General features: G+C 39.8%; 1 protein-coding gene across 3 annotated transcripts in view; it reads right to left on the reverse strand.

Annotated features, from left to right (window-relative positions):
* Nucleotides 1-25,027, reverse strand: part of LOC106095928 (regulating synaptic membrane exocytosis protein 2) — a 448,297-nt gene that overhangs the window by 169,468 nt on the left and 253,802 nt on the right. For all 3 annotated transcript variants that reach the window (XM_059361097.1, XM_059361096.1, XM_059361095.1), the window contains one exon: nucleotides 850-961. In XM_059361097.1, coding sequence (XP_059217080.1) covers nucleotides 850-961 — 112 coding nt within the window. The remainder of the gene's footprint in view (nucleotides 1-849; nucleotides 962-25,027) is intronic.

The following is a 25,027-nucleotide window of genomic DNA, read 5'->3' on the forward strand; positions in this document are numbered from 1 at the left end:
CAGTTTATTTATGTTGAATGTGAATGTGAAGTGTTACCAGATTGATTACTCTTTTTGTTACTTTTTAGTGTTTCAGAGTGTTGATAATAGAATTCCGTTATTATTTCGTTCAAATTCTTCACTTGAAAAATTAACTTTTTGCCTCGAAAACCTGTCACTGGCCCCATAGTACAAAGGCGGACGTATATATTTTCAAGTCGAGAGATGCGGATTAGGATTTTATTTCAGATATATGGTGCCTTCGGGGAATTTGTTTAGAATTTTATGTAGCCTACATTTTTGCTATGCGATATATTTTATAGGGTCTCAAACCAATATATGTCAAGGTATAACAAACGGCTATAAAAATTAACCAATATGGTTATGTGGGTCTTAATATTTTTGACTCCAAATTTGGAATTTAGTTACAAATGTATTTTGTTATTTTCGTCCGTTCACAATATGTATTTTTAAAATTCCTTTGCCTAACACCCCAAAAGTGATCTTTTTGCGAAATATCATGGTTCAAAAATTAACAGTTTTTCCTGGGGGTTGTTTATTTGTTAGTCACGCAATACTACTTCTCTCACTGTTTCAGTTGAAGACGTTGAAAGAACAAACATTTATTATTTTCTACTGTTTCTTAGAATTTGTAGTCATTTCCAAGAACATCGAAAAGCAATTATTCACCAAGATTATGTTAACAATTCGCATTACCGGTGTATTTAAGTGTACCTGGTATGGAACAACAAAAAACATGTGTTCACCTGTACCAGAGTGTAAGAACATTGCTGTATGATTGCTGCGGAAGCTATTAGATAACCGCAGGCCATTAGGGAGAAGCCAAAACCATAATAATAATCCACTTACCTCTATCTTGGGCCGTTAGCAAGGACGATGAAAGTGTCTGCTTTAACTTTCCGAACGTGCCACCACTGTCTGGTGTATTCTGTGTGGAAGTATTTTCGTCGGTGGCGACCATCTGAAAAGGGGAGTGGAAAAGAATTTGGTGTAGTGTGTGTTTAGTGGATTAAAATTTTTAACTTATAATTAGGTTCGCAATTATCAGGAACAAGACTATGTTACATGTAAAATAAAAAAAGAACTGAGTTCGAACAGCTTCGACAATTATATAGCCACCATTTGTATGGTGTGATAGGAAACATGTTGTGGGTACTTTTTCCTTTTTAAGCAATGTATTGTTGTGTTGTCGGTTTACCTCTGAATTAGCTTGAAATTGTATTACATTAGATTTAGTTTTCATGACGTCATTATGAAACATTTAAACAACCGAAAATGCGAGGACTGCTTAATAAATTTTTGGACTGATAATGAACATTTTTTATTCTCCAAAATGGGTTTATTGTTTTTCCAAGTATCCTCCAGTATGATTTATACACTTTTGCATGAACTAAAACCAGTTGTTCAACCCCTAATTCCACACCTTCAAAAAATGATTATTGAATGCTTCAACAGTATTTCGGGCGACCAAAATCATAGACAACCCATTTTCATATTAATGTGCGGAAATATAAAGAAATAATTGGGTGCCAAGTCCCTACGGCGTATGAACCTCGAATTCGACGTTTTGGCTGGTCAAAAATGAGCTGGAACAATGGTTTGTTTTTTTGTTCGTTTTTCGAATTTCTTCTTAGAATTCAGGCATTCAAATTGTGTGGATACATTCCGCTGTTAAACAGTACGGACGCTTTTGTGCGAGCTCCCGTCAAATTAGTTAATTTGGTCGCCAAAACAAAAATTAGGTCCATAAACCTTTTGCAAAAGACCGAGGAAGATATAGTGCTGCTTTGATAGTGAAGGGGATAGTGGCAGCGACGCGTAAACACACAATTTTTTTGAAAAAGTCGTCACTTTTTTTTTAATATTTTTTACATTTGGCACAAATTCATTGCATATATCAAATCAATGTTAACCGGTGTCCGAAATAGATAAATGTAAATGTTGCTTACTCATACATTGTGGTTGCTGGGGACTTCAACTTTAACGTTTTACAGGACACGGGCTTGACGTTTGCAATGTCTTCCTTGGGGGATTTTGCCTGTTAATTCAACAATTCCCTCGCATTTTTCCGCATCCTCCAACACGCTTCTCGATCTGTTCTTTGTTATTGACACTTATAAAGTCCTCCCACACGACCAATTGTCAGCGTCATGTTTTTCGAACCATGACTTGATCTATTTATGTTATGAATTTGAGCTCACCAGTACTAGGGAAACTTATTCATATAGAGATTTTGCCAGTCTTGACCATGATTTTTTGCTTTCGAGTGGTGTGCTTATCGACTGGGATCTGATTTTTCGTATGGAAACTATCGATGAACAAACTTACTTTCTACGGAGGAATATCCGTGACCTACAGGAACTTACGGTTCCACTCAAGACTAGAAAAGTGTCCTGAGTTACATGATGTCTTTGGCTCAGCAAGAGACCACGTCAATAAGTTGATTAAAATAGCCAAGAAAGACTACTATTACAGACGCTTTACTTCTGCTCCAAGAGAACTTGGAAGGTTATTGGAGACATAGGAATTGGGAAAGATACTAATAGATGTTCACCAAACTTGGACATCAATGGGCTTAATGATGCATTTATTAATGTTCCACAGATCTCAGTTGATCCCAATTTCTATGGCTTCAATATCTCCCCCTCTCTCTCGATGAAGACTCTGGTTTTGGCTTCAGATGCATTGGTCCCGCCGATGTCCTTGAGTGTGTTGCGACTGTAAAGTCTAACGCTATCGAATCTGATGGCATTGATCCTAAATTTGTAAGACTCTTGCTCCCCCTTATTATTCCTCATGTTTTCAATAGGATTTTGACCACGTGTTATTTTCCATTAGCGTGGAAGCATGCCAAGGTCATCCCACTGCCTAAAATTTCCAAGGAATATAAACCAATTGCGATTCTTTGTTACTTGTCAAAGGTCTTTGAGAAATTGCTGTATTTGCAAATGTCGTCTTTTGTCAACGAGAACTCTTTGTTATATGTGAGACAGTCCGGGTTTCGTCCTAACCATAGCTGCGTAACTGCCTTGGCAGAGGTCACTGAGATGATTAGGGTCAATTTGGAGAGTGACAAAATACATTTCATTGCTCTTCTTGACCATTCTAAGGCATTTGACACTGTGGATCATTCCTTGTTATGTGATAAGATGAGACATCTTTACAACTTTTCTTCTACCTCCGTTCGTCTTATTTTGTCGTACCTGTCACACCGCACTCAGTCCGTCAGTTATAAGTCTTCTGTATCGTCGCCTCTGGTTCTTTTAAAAGGTGTTCCTCAGGGAACAATTCTGGGTCCTCTTCTTTTTTCATTGTACTCCGAGGGATGAGATTGCTGAAAACATATGTCTGCTTAATCATGATCTGTCAAGAGTCAGCACGTGGGCGAAAGCCAATGGCCTGTGTCTCAACCCTGTAAAGTCCAAGTGTGTTGTTATCAGAAACAGGCTGTCTCGTTTTTCATGTGATGTCGGTATATTCATTAACGACGTTAGATTGGAAATCGTTCCTCATGCAAAGAGCTTATATAGCACTCTGACTTGGAGTAATCACATCGACTCTGTCGTTGGTTAGGGTTATTCAAAATTGCGTGCTCTCTGGGCCACTCAGTCGGTTACTCCGCTGCGGGTAAGGTCTCTCTTAGCAAAGACTTATCTTGTTCCCGGCATTCTCTACGGCTGTGAGTTATTTGCTAATTGCGACTCGGAAGGTAGATGTAAGCTAAACACCTTTTTTTAATAGCGTTACTCGTTATGTATTTGGCTTGAGACGGCGCGATTCCATCTCTGAATACTCTTTATCCCTGTATGGCGTCTCCTTACAGCACTTGTTGTACCTGAGATCGCTTATTTTCCTGCATAAACTGATCTACACGCAGGCATCACAATATCTGTATGGATTTATTGATTTCGCCAGATCTATTAGAGGTAAAAAAATCATTCCCAAAATCCTTCGGATGCTTGTTTCTGAATGGCATATGTTCATATTCGCTGTACGTCTCTGGAACTCACTTCCTAACGATCTGCAATTACTCAGTACCTCGGCAACATTTAAAACCAGACTTTGGAAACATTTTACTGCATTAAGTTGATGAACGTTAAGACTCATTTATTTATTTTTTTTTATTCTTATACTTTAATTTATTTTTTTATACCCACCACCGACGGATGGGGGTATATTCATTTTGTCATTCGGTTTGCAACACATCGAAATATCAATTTCCGACCCTATAAAGTATATATATTCTTGATCAGCGTAAAAATCTAAGACGATCTAGACATGTCCGTCCGTCTGTCCGTCTGTCTGTTGAAATCACGCTACAGCCTTTAAAAATAGAGATATTGAGCTGAAATTTTGCACAGATTCTTTTTTTGCTCATAAGCAGGTTATGTTCGAAGATGGGCTATATCGGACTATATCTTGATATAGCCCCCATATAGACCGATCCGCCGATTTAGGGTCTTAGGCCCATAAAAGCCACATTTATTATCCGATTTTGCTGAAATTTGGGACAGGGATTTGTGTTAGGCCCTTCGACTTCCTTCGTCAATTTGGCTCAGATCGGTCCAGATTTGAATATAGCTGCCATATAGACCGATCCTCCGATTTAGGGTCTAGGGCCCAGAAAAGCCACATTTATTATCCGATTTCGCTGAAATTTGGGACAGTGAGTTGTGTTAGGCCCTTCGACTTCCTTCGTTAAATTGGCCCAGATCGGTTCAGATTTGGATATAGCTGCCATATAGACCGATCCTCCGGTAAAGGGTCTTAGGCCCACAAAAGCCACATTTATTATCCGATTTTGATGAAATTCGGGACAGTGAATTGTGTAAGGTCCATCGACATCCTTCGTTAATTTGGCTCAGATCGGTTCAGATTTAGATATAGCTGCCATATAGACCGATTTCTTGATTTATGGTTTTGGGCCCATAAAATACTCATTTATTGTCCGATGTCGCCGAAATTTGGAACAGTGAGTTAAGTTAAGCCCATTGGCATACTTCTGCAGTATCGCACAGATCGGTCCAGATTTGGATATAGCTGCCATATAGACCGATATCGAGGTTTAATTTTTTGGGGCCATAAAAGACGCATTTATTGTCCGATGTCGCTAAAATTTGACATAGTGAGTTTGGTTAGGCTCATCGACGTCCTTCTTAAATTTTCCCCAGATCGGTCCAGATTTGCATATAGCTGCCATATAGACCGATCTCTCAATTCAAGGTTTAGGGCCCATAAAAGAGGCATTTATTGTCCGATTTCGCCGAAATTTGGGACAGTGCTTTGTGTTAGGCTTTTCGACATGTTTATGCAACTTGGCCCAAATCGGCCCAGATTTGGATAAAGCTGCCATGTAGACCGATATCTCGATTTAAAGTCTTGGCCCCATAAAAGGCGCATTTATAATCCGATTTCACTGAAATTTGACACAGCGACTTATGTTCGGCTTTTCGACATCCGTGTCGTATATAGTTCAGATCGGTATGAGGTGTATGAGTATAAGGTATGTAATTTTCATCGAATTTTGATGAAAGGTGGTTTATATATATACCCGAGGTGGTGGATATCCAAAGTTCGGCCCGGCCGAACTTAACGCCTTTTTACTTGTTTTTCGGATCAACTGAGTCTATTAACTCCTCTTTAATTGATAAATTAATTTTTGTTTTTATACCCTCCACCATAAGATATATATACTAATTTCTTCATTCTGATTGTAACAACTCGAAATATTCGTCTGAGATCCCATAAAGTATATATATTCTTGATCGTCGTGAAATTTTATGTCGACCTAGCCATGTCCGTCCGTCTGTCTGTCGAAAGCACGCTAACTTCCAAAGGAGTAAAGCTAGCCGCTTGAAATTTTGCACAAATACTTTTTATTAGTGTAGGTCGGTTGGTATTGTAAATGGGCCATATCGGTCCATGTTTTGATACAGCTGCCATAAAAACCGATCATGGGTCTTGACTTCTTGAGCCACTAGAGTGCGCAATTCTTATCCGATTGGGATGAAATTTTGCACTACGTGTTTTGTTATTATATCCAACAATTGTGCCAAGTATGGTTCAAATCGATTCATAACCTGATATAGCTGCCATATAAACCGATCTTGGGTCTTGACTTCTTGAGTGCGCAATTCTTATCCGATTGGAATGAAATTTTGCACGAAATTTTTATTATATCCAACAACTGTGCCAAGTATGGTACAAATCGGTCTATAACCTTATATAGCTGCCATATAAACCGATCTTGGGTCTTGACTTCTTGAGCCTCTAGAGTGCGCAATTCTTATCCGATTGAAATGAAATTTTGCACGACGTGTTTTGTTATGATATCCAACAACTGTGCCAAAAATGGTTCAAATCGGTTCATAACCTGATATAGCTGTCATATAAACCGATCTGGGATTTTGACTTCTTGAGCCTCTAGAGTACGCAATTCTTATCCGATTGGAATGAAATTTTGCAAGACGTGTTTCGTTATTATATCCATCAACTGTGCCAAGTATGGTTCAAATCGGTCCATAACCTAATATAGCTGCCATATAAACCGATCTGGGATCTTGACTGGAGCCTCCAGAGGTCGCAATTATTATCCGATTTGCCCGAAATTTTGTACGACGGATTCTCTCATGACCATTAACATACGTGTTTATTATGGTCTGAATCGGTCTATAGCCCGATACAGCTCCCAAATAAATCGATCTCTCTATTTTACTTCTTGAGCCCACAAAGAGCGCAATTCTTATTCGAATTGGCTGACATTTTACACAGGTCTCCAACATAAATATAATTTAATTGTGGTCCAAACCAGACCATATCTTAATATCGCTCTAATCGCAGAGCAAATCTTTTCTTATATCCTTTTTTTTGCCTAAGAAGAGATGCCGGGAAAAGAACTCGACAAATGCGATCCATGGTGGAGGGTATATAAGATTCAGCCCGGCCGAACTTAGCACGCTTTTACTTGTTTCTTTTAAATTCAAATCTACAAAGCCACAAATGTTAGTTTTTTTTCCTTTAGAAAATTATTAATTCAAAACCTTGATGTACAATATTAATGTATAGCTATAGATTCTTAGTTGTAAGTGTTTACTATGTACAATTTCTGGAGATATTACCCGCACTTTAATTATAAGAATTTTATATTCTTGTTGTGCGGGTGTAAATAAATAAATTACAAATTAAAAAAATTGTGATGTACCACTCAGAATTGATCTCCCAAGTTGCTTAAGCGGAACAGTCGCCACATGACCAGTTTTTCCGAAGAAACATGCGATGATTTGCCTCGAAGTGCTTGATCATCGAAAGACTTACATCATATTTGGCACGTCTTCAAAGACCCACATAGGCGATTGTTGTTTTGTTTCGAAAGACCCTGATCTCCCTTGATGCCATAGGTAACATCCAGTACCCTTCAACTATACCATCTCACCCATTTTGGAATGGCATTTTGAAGCCATTCTCCGCACTATTAAGCCAGGAATTTTCAGATCATAAACTATGTACATCTCTTCAGCCCAAAGGTTTCTGGACAAGATCAATTGCTCTTATCTTCAGAATGAACTTTCGAGCCGTCACTGCAGCTTTATCATGGTCTTTGTGTACGACAGGAGTTCATCCTTGCCAAATTCTTTCGATCCTGCCATGATGAGTCCCTTTAGGCATCCAAGCGCGGCTTTGTTAGAAGTGACACCATTCTTGATCGATATAGACATGTCCGTCCGTCTGTCTGTCCGCGTGTCCGTCTGTCCGTGTATCCGTCTGTCGAAATCACGATAGCGATCTGACCATAAAGCTAACCGCTTGAAATTTTGCACAGATACTTAGTATTGATGTAGGTAGTTGGGAATTGGAAATGGGTTATATCGGTTCAGATTTGGATATATTAGCTCCCATATAAACCGATCTCCCGATTTGACTTCTTGATCCCATGGAGGCCGCAATTTTCGATCGATTTGGCTAAAATTGTTAACGTAGCGTTCTGTAACGACTTCCACAAACTGTGTCAAGTACGGTCCAAATCGTTTTATAACCTGATGTAGTTCCCATATAAACCGATCTCTCAATTACAGTTCTTACACTAGAAGCTTATACTATACCCACCACCATAGGATAGGGGGTATATTCATTTAGTCATTCCGTTTACAACACATCGCAATATTTATTTCCGACCCTACATATATATGCAGGGTCGAAAAATTCTAAGACGATTTGACGATGTCTGTGTGTCCGTCAGTTGTAATCACACTTAAGTCTTTAAAAATTGAGATATTGAGTTGAAACTTTGCACAGACTCATATATCTATACGTAAGTTATGTTCTTCAATGAGCCAAATCGGACTGTATATGGATATAGACCGAGCTGGCGATTAAGGGTTTTGAGCCCGCAAAAGCCGCAAAAAAGCACCGAATATAGCCCATATCGGACCATATTTACATATAGCTTCCGTTTAGACCATAATACTGGTTAAGGGTTTTAAGTCCGTAACAGGCGCATTTATTATCCGATTTCGATGAAATTAAAAACGGTTCGTTGTTGTAAACCTTCCGATATCCCACTCAAAGATAGTTCAAATCGGACTATATTTAGATATTGCTGCCAATGGTGAGTTGCTTTAAGCCGCCCGACATCCTGCTCAAATATGGTGCAGATGGGACTATAGTTCGATATAGCTGCTAAATAGAGCGATCTGCCGATTAAGGGTCTTGACCCAATAAAAGCTGCATTTATAATCCGATTGCGCTGGAACTTGAAACAGTGACTTGTTTTAACCCTTCCGTCGTCACATCTAAATATGGTCCAGATCGGACTATATTTAAATATAGCTGCCATACAGACCGATCTGCCGATTGAGAGTCTTAAGCCCATAAAAGCCGCCATTATTATTCTACTTCTATAAAATTTGAAACAGTGAGTTCTTTTAAGCCTCCTGACGTCCGACTATGAAAAGTTTTGTTCGGACTATATTTAGATGTAGCTGCCATAGAGACCGATCTGCCGATTGAGGGTATTAGGCCCATAGAAGCCTAAATTATTATTCTGTTTCGATAAAATCTGAAACAGCTAGTTGTTTTGAGCCTCCCGAAATCCGACTAAAAAATGGTTCAGATCGGACTACATTTAGATATAGCTGTTATATAAAACTATCTGCCGATTGAGGGTCTTCAGCACATTAAAGCCTCAATTATTATCCTATTTCGATAAAATTTAAAACAGATAGTTGTTTTAAGCCTCCCGACATCCCACTAAAAAATGGTTCCGACCGGACTATATTTAGATGTAGCTGCCATAGATTAAGGGTCCTAAACCCATAAAAGCCTAAATTATTATCCGATTTCGCTGAAATTTTAAATTTTGAGTGGATTAAAGCCTCCCGATATGTGACTCAAATATGGTTCAGATTGGTTTTCATTCAACTATAGCCGATCTGCCATATAGACCGATTTGCCGATTAAGGATCTTAAGCCCATAAAAGCTGCATTTATTACCCGATTTCTTTGAAATTTGACACAGTGACATGTGTTAAGCCTCCCGTAGTCTGGTCCAGATCAGACTATATCTAGATATAGATGTTATATAGACCGATCTTTCTATTTTGCATCTTAATCCCGTAAAAAGAGAATTTGTTGCCCGATTTTGCTGAAACTGTGACTTGTATAAGAGTTCTCAGGACCTGAATCAAATATGATCCAGACCAAGTCGTATTTGCATATTACTATGGATATGATAGTGGAGTTATTATAAAAGAGGATAATTAATTTATCCATGGTGGTGTGTATTCCAAGTTCGGCTCGGCCGAACTTAACACGTTTGTCTTGTTTTAAGTATGTATGATGTTTGTGGAGAACTTTTAACTTATTTCCATCTGGTTGCCGCAAAAAATGTTGGCTGTTTTAACAAAAAGTATTGCTGTACCGTTTTCTGGGGATTACTGTGGTCATAGCAAATATTCTCGCTGAACCACATTTCTCCTGAAGTATATGTCGATTTAGTTCAGTTTAACATTGTTTATCACTTGCAATATATATCCAATGTGGTGCTTATCCAAAATTCTAACCGCAACGTATTTGAGGTCTTCCTACTTGTTTAACTAGTGCATTTTTTGTTTATTAAAACTATAAGTAGTTTCCTGTACGTGTTCTCGCATAATTTGTTTAGTAAATTGAAACTCTGTGCGCATTCATTAGGACCCGTAAAATTTAAAGTAGATTTTTATAAGTCCAATATTGCTTAATTTAAATAAAACCCATTAAAGTTTTATGTGAAGTTACACTGCCTGCCTTTAGCCTGGATGTGTTTCAGCTGGTCACATATTATTTTATTGAGTGGAAATTTCCTCTTAAAGTGAAATAGTTAAAGGAAAGCGAAAACGAGAAATGCTCGCACCTGTATTACCGATATAAATTTTTCCGCTAAAGCCCACCACACGGCTGGTGACAATAACAAAGGTGGTATAACAGCCACGGCCAACACAATGTATGTATATGTGTATGAGTGTGTGTGGATGGCTTGTGTGGGATGTATGCTCGGCATGATTCAATGAGACCACCCACGAATACCTTCCATTGTATCAAAGAAGTACTCTTGCATAGCCCACAGGCATATTTTTCTTTTCACGTTTTCGTAGCATACCTTGAGGAGAGTAAAATGTATGTATGCATGCTAAATATACATACGTGTGACTGACAGTGTTTACAAATATGCGTCTTTTCAAAAGTACTCATGTACTTGATTTAAGTACCAAAACATGCACACATGCAAAAAGGCCATGGATAAAATTCCACTCAAGTAGGGGCATATTCAACAGAAGTAAGTGCCCTTATGATATACAGTTTTTTTGGTTTCTTAGCTCCACATGGCAAATCTTCAAAATGTTTTTCTTCCGATTTTACACTACGCTGTATTTATCTAGAAACAGATATGAGTAATGAATTTTAGCTTTTAGCGTAATAAGCTTGAAAGTATTAAACACTTCATTGTAACGTATTTGGGATACGTACAGAAAAACTTTAATTTAATATAAACTAGCTGGATAGGGCCCGCTCCGCTGCGCCACAATAATCCTTTGAGTATTTATTTTTGACAATTAAAGAGCTTTGAGTGAAATACCATGCTACGAAAATAGTATGTGTACATAGCTTGAGAAGCAGTATAACAATATAAATGCCTTTATCTGAATTCCATATGATCTTTATTCGTCTATGAATTTGTTCGGAGGGTTTATGGTCATTAAAGTTTGATGTTAAAGTCTTATTTTAGCTTAAAAAAATTTATTGGAGCCCGATATTCTCATATGGATTTTGGTAGTGGGAAGTGCCCCAGGGTGGTGGTTGGTGGGTAAGGGGGTGGTGTGGACCCCCAGTAATGTCCCAAAAACCTCTCATTTGAGCCCCACATTGCCCAGATCGATAAATATGTACAGGGTGGCTGATGAATATTGCTACAATGATGAATATTGCTACATTTTTTTTTCGGTGTATGGAATACATTTTTCTTTTATTCATGTTAAATTAAATTATTAAATTAATTATTAAATTATTATTAATTAAATTAATTAATTAATTAATTAAATTAATTATTAAATTATTATTATTAAATAGAAAAAAAGTTATTACATTTTTTTTTGGTAGCGGCTTTCATCAGCCACCCTGTATGTCCAATTTAGCGATGTTTTCTGGGGTGAGGTGGTCCCCCAAACACTTAGCCCTGAAAAAATATTAGCATCGTGCTCTACCCTCAAAAACCATTTTTTAAGCCCCAGTTTGCCTTTGGTCTAAGGGGGCTTTATGGGATGAGGCGTCCCCCAAACAATTGGCCCCAAAGTTGTTTATTAAATTCGTTTCATTTGAGCCACATATTTCATTTGAGCCACATATTACCATGGTCGGTAAGGTTTTACTATTTGGGGAAGGGGCGGTGTCCCAAATACATGGTCCCAAATTTGGATATTAGATTCGTATTATACTCCCAAATGCCTTTATTTGAACTCCATATTGCGGTGGTCAGTAAATAATTGCTGTTTGTTGGGTGTTTTTGTGGAAAGGGTAGACACCCAGAAAATTGCTTCGGAAAGTGGGTATCAATTTCGTGCTCTACTTTCCAAGGGGTGTTTTGGGGAGTGAGGTAGTTGCCCAAACACTGAAAATATATAAGCCCTGAAAATATATCAGCATCTGCTCTACTCTCAAATATCATTTATTTGAACCCCATATTGCCATTGGCCTCAAAAATGAATACCAAATACGTTTGCTAATCTCTAATATTTTTTATTAAAAACCCTTATTGCAAAAGTCAGCAAATATGTCCGATTTGGATTATGGGCCCTAAAAACTATCAATATCGAGCTACACTCTCTTTAAGACCCAAAATGTCATGGTGAGCAAATACATCCTATTTGCGGATGGAACGTCGGTTAGAATGTTGATATCACATTCGTAGTCTACTCCCAATTAAATTTCATTTGAGCCCCATATTACCATAGTCGACAAAGATGACCGATTTGGGGGCTGTTTTGAGGGAAAGGGCGGCCACTCAGTGACTTGACCCTAAAAATATATATCAGATTCTTGTTCTGCTCTAAAATACCTCTTATTTGAGTCCCATATTGTAATGATCAGCAAATACGTCCCATTTGGGTGCTTTTTTGAGGGTGGGGAGGCCCATAAACACTTTTTCCCGAATATTGATATCAGATTCGTGCTTTACTCCCAAAGTTTCTTCATTTGAGCCCCATATTGCTATGGTCGTAAATATGTCCCCTTTGCGTGGTGTTTTGGGCAAGGGGTGGACGCCCAGAAATTTGGTCCCACATTTGGATATCAAATTCGTAATCTACTCGGAAGTACCACGCATTTAAGTGTCATATTGCCATTGTCGGTGAATATGTCCAATTTAGGGGTGCTTTAGGGGTTGGGGTTGTCCCCCAAACATTTGGTCCGTTAATTGGATATCAGATGCATTTTCTACTCTAAAATACCTTTCATTTGAGGGCCATATTGTCGTGATTGGTCAATATATTTATTTGGTAGGTTTTGGGGGTGAGCCGGTCCCCCTAGGTACCCCATCCGAAATTTGGGTACCAAATTTTTGTTTTTAGGTTTCTTTAAGAGAGCACACAAAATTTCGCTTAAATCGCACAACCCATCTCCGAGATCTGGCGTTTCTGAAAATTAGGGTAAGAGGGAGGGTCCGCCCCCCTCAGATATCAAAAAACGTTGTACCCTATTTTCACCACGGGATCATTGTGCACCCACCATCTGTGAAAATTTCAAGAAAACCGGTTCAGCCGTTTTTGAGTCTATACGGAACAGATAAACAAACACCAACAAACAAATACTAATTGATTTTTATACCCTCCACCATAAGATGGAGGGTATACTAATTTCGTCATTCTGTTTGTAACTAGTCGAAATATTCGTCTGAGACCCCATAAAGTATATATATTCTTGATCGTCGTGACATTTTATGTCGATCTAGCCATGTCCGCCCGTCTGTCCGTCCGTCCGTCTGTCTGTCGAAAGCACGCTAACTTCCGAAGGAGTAAAGCTAGCCGCTTGAAATTTTGCACAAATACTTCTTATTAGTGTAGGTCGGTTGGTATTGTAAATGGGCTATATGGGTCCATGTTTTGATATAGCTGTCATATAAACCGATCTTGGGTCTTGACTTCTTGAGCCTCTAGAGTGTGCAATTCTTGTCCGATTGGAATGAAATTCTGCACGACGTGTTTTGTTATAATATCCAACAACTGTGCTAAGTATGGTTCAAATCGGTCCACAACTTGATATAGCTGCCATATAAACCGATCTTGGGTCTTGACTTCTTGAGCCTCTAGAGTGTGCAATTCTTGTCCGATTGGAATGAAATTCTTCATGACGTGTTTTGTTATAACATCCAACAACTGTGCTAAGTATGGTTCAAATCGGTCCACAACCTGATATAGCTGCCATATAAACCGATCTTGGGTCTTGACTTCTAGAGCCTCTAGAGTGCGCAATTCTTATCCGATTGGAATGAAATTTTGCACGACGTGTTTTGTCATGATATCCAACAACTATGCCAAGAATGGTTCAAATCGGTCTATAACTTGATATAGCTGTCATATAAACCGATCTTGTGTCTTGACTTCTTGAGCCTCTGGAGGGCGCAATTCTAATCCGATTTGAATGAATTTTGGCACGACGTGTTTTGTTTTGATATCCAAGAACTGTGCCAAGTATGGTTCAAATCGGTTCATAACCTGATATAGTTGCCATATAAACCGATGTGGGATCTTGACTTCTAGAGCCTCTAGAGGTCGCAATTATTATCCGATTTGCCTGAAATTTTGTACGACAGATCCTCTCATGACCATCAACATACATGTTTATTATGGTCTGAATCGGTCTATAGCCCGATACAGCTCCTATATAAATTGATCTCTCAATTTTACTTCTTGAGCCCCCAAAGGGCGCAATTCTTTTTCGAATTGGCTGACATACTACACAGGTCTCCAACATATAATTTAATTGTGATCCAAACCGGACCCTATCTTGATATCGCTCTAATAGCAGAGCAATTCTTTTCTTTTATCCTTTTTTGCCTAAGAAGAGATGCCGGGAAAAATACTCGACAAATGCGACCCATGGTGGAGGGTATATAAGATTCGGCCCGGCCGAACTTAGCACGCTTTTACTTGTTATATATACGATATTTACTATCGGCCTGTATTAATTTACGAGATTCTTGTTTGAATTGTTCAGTGAAACTGATGTGATTGGCAGATTTTCTTTGAGGGTACCCCTCTATAATTTTTAACGTTTTAGATTTACGATTGCCAAAGTTTGAGCACAATTGGAAGATGTTAACCCGTGCTGCTGGAACCTCAGAGTTTTGTAAATCGCAATTTTTTACCTTTTTGGCGATTAAAGCGATTTACGTAAGCGGTTGTAAAATAAAACCATTTTTAAACCCTCCACCATCGGATTGGAATATACTCATTTCGTCATTTCGTTGGTAAAATGCAAATTTTGCCCATGTACTTTCCGCTAAGGAACAAGGGCAAACTTCTCACATATTAATGAGTCCAGTCCGATTCAAGTTTAAGCTCAATGATAAGGGGCCTCCTTTTTATAGCCGACTCTGAACGGCGTGCCGCAGTGCGACACCTCTTTGGAGAGAAGTTTTACATTGCCAGCATTAAGAGGCGAAAACCACCGCAGAAAATTTTTCACCGCAGGCGTTCAGCGTCATAGGCGGACATGCTAACTTCTGCGCTACGTTGGCCCCCCATTTCGTTGGTTAGAGATCGAAATGTTGATCTGAGACCCAGCAAAGTGATCGTCTTGACATTCTAAGTCGATTTAGCCCTGTCTGTCCGTCCGTCTGTCTGTCTGTTGCAGCGCGTTAACTATCGAAGGCGTAAAGCTGGCTGGTTGAAAATTTCTATAAATGCTTCGTATAAGTGCAGGTCGGTTAGGATTGTAAATGGAACATGGGCCGATTTGGCCCATATTTAAATGGTATAGCTGCCATATAAACCGATATCGGATCTTGCATTCTTGAGCCTTCAGAGCGCACAATACTTATCCGATTTGTTTGAAATTATGTACCAAGTGTTTTATTTTGACTTCCAACAACTTTGCTGATTATGATATAAATTGGTTCACAACCTGATATAGTTAATCCCCCGATTATACTTCTTGAACCTCCAAAGGCAACAATTCTTATACGATTTGGTTGAAATTTTGCACAACGACTTCTTATATGACCTTAAGCCATAACCTGATATAGCTCCTATATAAACAGATCTCCCAAATTTATTTCTTGAGCTACTACAGGGCGCAATTCTTATCCGGTTTGGCTGAAATTTTGCACAATGAATTCCACTTTGGTCTACAAAGCCAAACCAAGTACGACTCATCTGAAATTTTCCGCAGATTCCTTGTTTTCCAAAGGCGGGTTAGGTTCGAAGATGGGCTATATCGGACTATATTATATATATATATTAAGGTGTTAGGTCCATTAAAGCCACATTTATTATCCGATTTCGCTGAAATTTAGGACAGTATATTGTGTTAGGCTTCTCGACATCCTTGTTCAATACGGCCCAGATCAGACCATATTTGGATATAGCTGCCATATAGACCGATCTCTCGATTTAAAGTTTTGGGCCCACAAAAGGCGCTTTTATTGTCCGATCCCGCAGAAATTTGGTACGGCGAGTTGTGTTAGGCTCATCGACATATATGTATAATACGGTTAATATCGGTCCATATTTGGATATTGCTGTCGCATAGGCGGATTTCTCGATTTTGGGCCTACAATCGGCGCATTAATTGTCTGATTTCGCTGAAATTTGGTATAGCGAGTTGTATAAGTCTCCTGGAGATCCCTGTTCAAGACAAATTAGATCGGTCCAGTTTTAGATATAGCTGCCATATATACCGATTTAGGGGTTTGGCCCACAAAATGTAAATTTATTAACAGATATACATTTCCGTATAACTGCCATTTAGACAGATTTCCAACTTTAAGGTCATGGACCCCTAACTGCTGTATTTATTGTCCGATTTCGCTAAAATTGCTCGCTGGTATTGCGAGTTGTGTTGGGCTCCTCGACATCCCTGTTCAATACGACCCAGATCGGTTCAGATTTGGATGTAGCTGCGATGTATACCGATCTCTCGATTTAAGATTTTAGGTCCATAAAAGGTGTGTTTATTAACCGATTTCGCTGGAATCGCACAATGAGTTCTGTAAAGCCCTTCGATATTCACACTGAGTATCGTCAAGATCGGTCTTTATTTGGCTATAGCTGCCATATAGACCTGATATAAGTTCTTGCGACAATTTAAGTTCTTGGTACAATAAAAGCACTTTTATTACTTTTTACGTTTATTAATTTTTATGGCTGAAATTTGACACCGTCCACGTTGGTGTTCAATATGGTTCAGATAGGCCTATATTTGGATATATCTGTCATTTACATATACCGATGTCCCGATTTAAGCTCTAGGGCCCATAAAGTGAATTTTTAACCGATCAAATTGGTACAATGAGTTGTGTTAGATCTTTACATAGCCTTCCTGAATATGGTGGCGATCGGGCTATATTTAGATATAACTGCTATGGGCTTATAAATGATGTATTTTTCACTCTATTATGACGACAGGTGGTTAATATAGTTTTTACTTGTTCATTATACCCCACACCAACACTGTGATACCGGGTGTTGTAACTTAGTGCATTTGTTTGTAACACTTAGAAGGAAGAGAGATAGACCCATTGATAAGTATACCGATCGGCTCGGAATCTCTTTCTGATTTGATTTAGCCATGTCCGTCAGTCTATCTGTCCCCCAGTACATATATTCGTCCGATTTGGACTAATATTGCAATAATTTGGTCATTTATATATATATATATATATATATATATATACAGACAGGCTGATGAAAGCCGCTACCAAAAAAAAATGTAATAACTTTTTTTCTATTTAATAATAATAATTTAATAATTAATTTAATTAATTAATTAATTAATTTAATTAATAATAATTTAATAATTAATTTAATAATTTAATTTAACATGAATAAAAGAAAAATGTATTCCATACACCGAAAAAAAAATGTAGCAATATTCATCAGCCACCCTGTATATATATATATATATATATATATATATATATATATATATATATATATATATATATATATATATATATATATATATATATATATATATATATATATATATATATATATATATATATATATATATATATATATATATATATATATATATATATATATATATATATATATATATCTAAAATTTTTAGGTTATTCACATTCACAGTAACGTGCCGATATTGATCATTACGGAAGAAGTACGGCCCAATGACGCCGCCGGCCCATAAACCGCACCAAACTGTAAATTTTTATACCCACCACCGAACGATAGGGGTATATTAATTTTGTCATTCCATCGAAATAGCCATTCCCGACCTTATTCTATATTCTTCATTAGAGTAAAAATCTAAGACGATCTAGCTGTGTCCGTCAGTTTGTTTGTTGATCACGCTACAGTCTTACATAAAGTCGCTACATAAAGATATTGAGCTGAAACTGTGCACACATCCTTTTCTTGTCCGTAGGCAAATTAAATTCGAAGATAGGCTAAATCGGACCATATATATATATATATATATATATATATATATATATAGCCCACATAAAGGCCAATCTGCCGATTTAAGCTCCTAAGCCCATATGAGTCACATTTATCCGATTTTGCTGAAATTTCAGATAGTGAGTTGCGTTAGGTCACTCGACATCCTTCTTCAGTTTTGCCCAGAACGGTTCATATTTGGATATAACGGCCTTATAGACTGGTCTCCCAATATAAGGTCTTGAGCCCATTAAAGGCGAATTTATTGCCCGATTTTGCTGAAATTTTGGGATAACGGGTTGAGTTAGGCCAGCCGACATCCTTGTTCAATAGGATCCAGATTGGTTCATATTTGGATATAGCTGCCATATAGTCCGATCTCTCGACTTAAGGTCTTGGGTCCATAAAAGGCGCATTTTGTGTCCGATTTTGCTGATATTTAGGACAGTGAGTTGTGTTAGGCCCTCGTTATACTTCTTGAAGATGGCCAAGATCGGTCCAGATCGGAATTTATTTGCCATATAGACTGATATCTCTATTTAAGGTCCGTAAAAAGGACAATTATTATCTGATTTCGCTGAAATTTGACACAGTGACTTATGCTAGGTTTTCCAACATCCGCGGCCAATATGGTTTAGATCGGTCTATATTTGGATATATGTAGCTGCCAAGTAGACAAAAACTTTGTTCTAAAAAATTGAACAGTGACTAGTATTTATTAGACCACTGAATGCCGATGCAAATTTGTTCAAAATCGGACCATAGTTCGATATAGCCGCTATGGGTGCATAAGTAATGTATTTTTCACCGGATTGCGAGGAAAAGTGATTTGCATATAAAACCGAGGTGGTAGGCCCGGCCGAACTTGATGTCTTTTCATTTGTTTCGAGATGCAATGATGACTCATAGCATGTTTTGCTTATTGACGAAGTCATTCAACCAGAAATGAGCCTCATCGTAGCTGTCTATTTTTAATACGACCCTGTTTAAAACCTTATATTTTCATACATTAAATAGCTTTTGCCATCCCCCGGGTAAAGTGTACTGGACCTAGAGACCTGAAATCCCTATAATATCTGTCAAGATGGCCAATATACGTATATCAATGCCATTACATTATTTTTTTGCAATTCCTCTTTGATACTCTCTAATTCCACTTTAGGGAGTAGTTTCAAAACATTCTCGCCTAAGCCTTAGCCCAGTGTCCATTCGTATACTAGGCTAGGGCTTGTCGTTCCCTAATGAGCCCTGGAGTTATTCTTTGGTCGCTTGTGATACCAGAACAGCAAACCGTGAAGCCACGCTAGATTTTCTTGGGGCAGATGTTCTCTCAGATTCTACGTTCATATCGGGCTCTTCGTACGACGTGTCACGTCCTTTTGATTCTTCTATTGAACAATGAGCAAGGAACAATAAGTACGAGTATAAAGTTTGTATTGATGGGAATTCCAGCTAGTGATCAGAATTTTATGCGATTTCTCTACTAGGACAATATATTTTTTTAAACGCTCACCTAAGTTTTCCGCTTCATGTTGTTGGCTCAAGACCTTCCGTTGTTTTCTCATTTTGAGCCAACTCGGAGCAGCCAAAATGTTCACTCGAGGAAAGAATGAATGATTAAACATAAATAAGAAGAACGTGTTGGTAAGTACCGATCTAATTAATAAAAAAATATTTTTGTAGAAAATGTTTATGAAATGCAAAATGCAAATTTGTCCATAAGTTTTCCGTAAAGGAACAGGGGCAAACTTCTCACATATCAATGAGTGCTGTCCGATTCAAGTTTAATCTCAATGATAAGGAACCTTCTTTCTAAGTCCGAACGGCATGACGCAGTGGCACGTAGCGTTTTGTTATGACTTCCAACAACTGAGCTATGATGGCTCAAATCGCTTCATAATCTGATATAGCTTCCACACAAACCGATCTCGAGTCTTGACTTCATGGGCCTTTACAGTGCGCAAATCTATTCCGATGTGACAGACATTTTGCGCGAGGTGTTTTTTTCCCATATAAACCGATCTTCCGTTCTGCCTGAACCCCTGGACTTGAGTTACGGCATAGTTTGTATGTATAATGTCTATATACTGCGATGCCCTTTCAACCAAAGCGCCTCAGATGTTGCAGCGCTGGAAACCATATATTTGCCTTTTGAAAAAGTTATGGCGACAGTGTGTTGTTTTTGCTAGACCTGTACCCAATTTATCTGTTTACTTCAAATATAAAGCCGCTGACTGATTTTCGGATGCCCAATCTACATCTGCATATCCAGAAAATGCCTCAGCGTCGTCTCTTCGTTCGAATTTTAGTTTTAGATTAATTGTACCTTTGATGTATCTCAGAATCCTCTTCAACATTTGCAATGTATTTCGTTTGTTGTTGTTGTTGTTGTAGCAGTTCATTATGTTCTATCTTTCGTCTGCTTGTTTCTGTTGAGTGTCAAGATCCAGGAACTCTGCGACTAAGATGGGGTGCGTCCACAGGGATCTGGGTCTGAGTCGAGTGGGTCTGGCCGGGCAGTTAAACAGGTGACGTGTATCGTGCGGTCCCTGGTTACAATCGGGACATACATCTTGCACGTCGGCACCAATCCTTGCTCTGTGGGAATTGAGGCGGCTGCATCTGCCGGGGGAGGTCGATTTCTTCGGGTGCAATGGGTGGCGGTCGTTCTCTAATGACTACATTCACCCGGTAGCCAATTACCGCATCTGCTACCGTGCCTGCATGAATGTTGTTTAGACCCGCTTGATATACCGCTTGATCTAGAGGTTCTCTCTTGTAGCGCTGAACCTCATGCTCTAGATCGTGTAGATCTACCTTAAGGCTTCTGGGCGGTGGATATCTATTCACAAGATGATGATTTGGATGGTTTCTGCGATAACAGCCCAAGAGGTATTGCTTGGACAGCATGTAAAGGGTGATTTTTTTGAGGTTAGGATTTTCATGCATTAGTATTTGACAGATCACGTGGGATTTCAGACATGGTGTCAAAGAGAAAGATGCTCAGTATGCTTTGACATTTCATCATGAATAGACTTACTAACGAGCAACGCTTGCAAATCATTGAATTTTATTACCAAAATCAGTGTTCGGTTCGAAATGTGTTCAAATTTTGACAAATTTTGTTCAGCGATTAGGCTCATTTCTGGTTGAATGGCTACGTAAATAAGCAAAATTGCCGCATTTGGAGTGAAGAGCAACCAGAAGCCGTTCAAGAACTGCCCATGCATTCCGAAAAATGCACTGTTTGGTGTGGTTTGTACGCTGGTGGAATCATTGGACCGTATTTTTTCAAAGATGCTGTTGGACGCAACGTTACGGTGAATGAACACATTTCGAACCGAACACTGATTTTGGTAATAAAATTCAATGATTTGCAAGCGTTGCTCGTTAGTAAGTCTATTCATGATGAAATGTCAAAGCATACTGAGCATCTTTCTCTTTGACACCATGTCTGAAATCCCACGTGATCTGTCAAATACTAATGCATGAAAATCCTAACCTCAAAAAAATCACCCTTTAGTTATGTCTTCGCATTGGTGGGATCTTTGTCTCCTGATGGAGGTGGTCCACATGAGAACTGAGGAGACAGCCCGTCGCAGTTCGAAGGGCGGCATTCCCGACAGATCTGAATATTATTCCACTGCGTGTCACAAAGACCGGCCAATTGCTTTGTACGTGGTCAACAAGGTTTCTTTGTCAGCACCCCAAGTGCTGCCAGCAGATGACTTGAGGACCTTGTTTCTACTTTTGACTTTATCGCAGATTGCTGTAACATGTGGGGAGAATGTGTAAGAGCTGTCAAATGTGACGCCAAGTATTTTGGGACACTTGACGGTCGGAATCATTTCTTCATCGACCATCACAGTCAGCTCAGTATTTACCTCACGCGTATTTGTAGTGAACAATGTGGCTGAAGATTTGGTGGCGGATATCTTCAGATTTCTTGCAGAGAAATATGAGGCAAGCTCGTTGAGGTAGACGTTCAACCTATCGCAGATGTCATCAATGGCTAGGGGGCCTGATGCCATGATCGTACAATCGTCCGCATATGATACGATCTCTATGCCGTCTGGAGGGGGTGGAATGGAGGATAGGTAGAGGTTAAACAGTGCCGGAGATATCACCCCACCTTGGGGAACTCCCTGTTTCACTCTACGGTGTTTCGACTTCTTATCCCTAAATTCCACAAATGACTGGCGACCACACAGATAATTCGCGACCCATCGTTTCAGGCCTGGCTTGGGGGACGTGTTGGCGATGTCCTCAAATAATTTGGCATGGCTGACCGTGTCGGATGGCTTCGATAGATCCAGTGCCACGAGGACCGTCCTATCACATGGCCTGGGCTGATTGAAGCCACGGCAAATGTGTGTGGTGATAGCATGCAAAGCTGTTGTTGTGCTGTGCAGTCTCCGAAATCCATGTTGATGCTCGGCGAATAGAAATTCTCCTACGAGGCTCGGGAGGAGTAATGCCTCAAGCGTCTTTGCCACTGGTGAGAGAAGGGAGATCGGTCTGTACGACTCCCCCAAACTCGGGTCTATTCCAGGCTTCTGTAGCGGGATCACTCTGCCCATTTTCCAGACATCGGGAACTAAAAGAGTGTTCAATGACAGGTTGAGGACAGTGGTAAGGTACTCAACTCTAGATGAATCCAGATTCTTCAACATAAATGTAGAGATTCCGTCAGGGCCCAACGCCTTAGAAGATTTGGCGCCACGGATGACATTCGTAACTTCGCCCACGGTAAATTGTGATGGCTGTTCATCGACTCGGAGACCACGAATACGGCGAATGTCTCTCCTCCTTGCCATGTCTCTCACGGGATGCACAATAAATTGACGGTAGAATAACCCGGCGCATCTTTTCGGATCAGTCACGGTTATTTCGCCAAAAGTGACTGAGGTCCTGTCATCCCGTCTACCGGGGTTCGAGAGTGACTTAACAGTAGACCACAGTTTGCCTACACCGGTGCCTAAGTTACATTGCTCCAAGTGTTCCAGCCACAAATTCCGCTTATGTTCGTTGACTACCCTGTTTATATCCAGATTCAGTTCGCTGATTCTGGGGTTAGCGGGGCCCATAGCACGAATCCCACCACGCTCATCTGCGATGTCGAGGGGGCGTTCGATACATTGATCCAATCCTTAGACCAGTACTGGGTCCTTAGAGACTGGATAAACCATATGCTAAGGAACAGGTGGATAAATTGCGTGACATAAATGTAAGAGAGAAAGTGGCACAGGGCACGCCACAGGATGGGATTTAATCGCCACTCCTTTGAATGACCACCATAAATAACCTATTACGGATGCTGACTGAGGAGAGATTTGAACCCGTCTGGTATGCAGACGATGTAATAATACTTCTTAGGGATAAGGATCCGAACCAGCTATGCATAAGAATCGAAAGGGTTTTGCATATGGCAAAAGACTGGGCTAGACCCAGAGAAGACAGAAATATGCCTGTTCAAGAGGAAGACGAAGGTGGGCCAATTTGATGCACCATGTTTTCTCATTAAAAAGATTTCGATATTTAACAAGGTCAAATACTTAGGAGTGATGTTGAACAGGAAACTGAATTGGAAGTGTCACATTCAGGAGCGTACTGAGAAGGCTCACAGATGTTGGGCACAATTTAGACGGCCGTTGGCTCGAAATGGAGTCTGAATCCGAGGATAGTCCACTGGCTATACAGGAGCGTGATTAGACCAATACTTACTTACCCCTCAGTAGTTTGTTGGACTGGTATGGAAAAAAGGGCAGCATAAGAACCATACAACAGGTTCAGAGAACCTGTTGTCTTGACATAGGCGGAGCGATGAGGACCAAGCCCACTAAGGCACTGGAACCTATTCTAAATATCGGACCCATTGACACACAAATTATGTGTGAGGCAGCCACTTCGGCTATGAGACTTAAGGCGATGGGAGAATGGATTGAGGATGGGAGCAGCTCATACCATCGCGTTATAATCGAGGCGACGTTAGGAAACCTGCTGCCAGCGATACAGTCTTGGACTGACGGAACCCTAATATTGCCATCTGGAAGATCATGTTACAAGGATGGATCAAAGCTAGTGGACAGAGTGGGCCAGGGGGTTTACATTGAGAACCCAGGGACTGAGATCTGTTGCAGGCGGAGATCCGGGCGATCACGGAATGCGTGAGGTGGTGTGTTGTTAACGCGAGGACGTCGAGTGTGAACATCTTTACGGGCATTAAAATTGCCATAAGGGCAATAACAACCAGGACGGTAAGGTCACGAACAGTTTTGTAGTGTAAGAAAGAAATTAACGCCCTCTCTCAGGATGGTACAATCCGCATCGTTTGGGTGCCGGGCCAAAACGGAGAAAGGGGGAGAGAGAGGGCAGACGATTTGGCGGTGAAGGTCAGAGAACTGCCGTCAAAGAACTCCGTTAACCCGATTGAAGAGCGTGGGCGGCATTCGCGGATGTAACACTATACAGATGGTAGGACGGCGAAAATCCTATGGGGTGATCCGTAGCGTGAGAAGACGAGGCTACTACTGATTGGATGCTATAAGGAGGTCAGTATAGCTATTGGAGTCATAACGGGACACATAGGACTACGAGCTCACTTTTGAAGATGATGAGACGTTGGAACATTTTTTATGTCATTGCCCGGCTTTCACGGCAAACAGTCACTGGTACTTAGGTGGGAACACGATACCAGTCATGAACCAACTTAGGGGAGTGGTATGGAAAACAGTTAAGGAAATTGTAAGTAGCACGGATTTCCTAACTAACTAAAAACAAGTAAGAGCGTGCTAAGTTCGGCCGGGCCGAATCGCATCTGTTGAGCTCTATCACTTTTTAGGCAAAGAAAGAATAATGAATAAAGACGGAGGAGGGT

This window comes from Stomoxys calcitrans, chromosome 1, assembly GCF_963082655.1.
Source record: "Stomoxys calcitrans chromosome 1, idStoCalc2.1, whole genome shotgun sequence".
In the NCBI taxonomy this organism is placed as follows: domain Eukaryota; kingdom Metazoa; phylum Arthropoda; class Insecta; order Diptera; family Muscidae; genus Stomoxys; species Stomoxys calcitrans.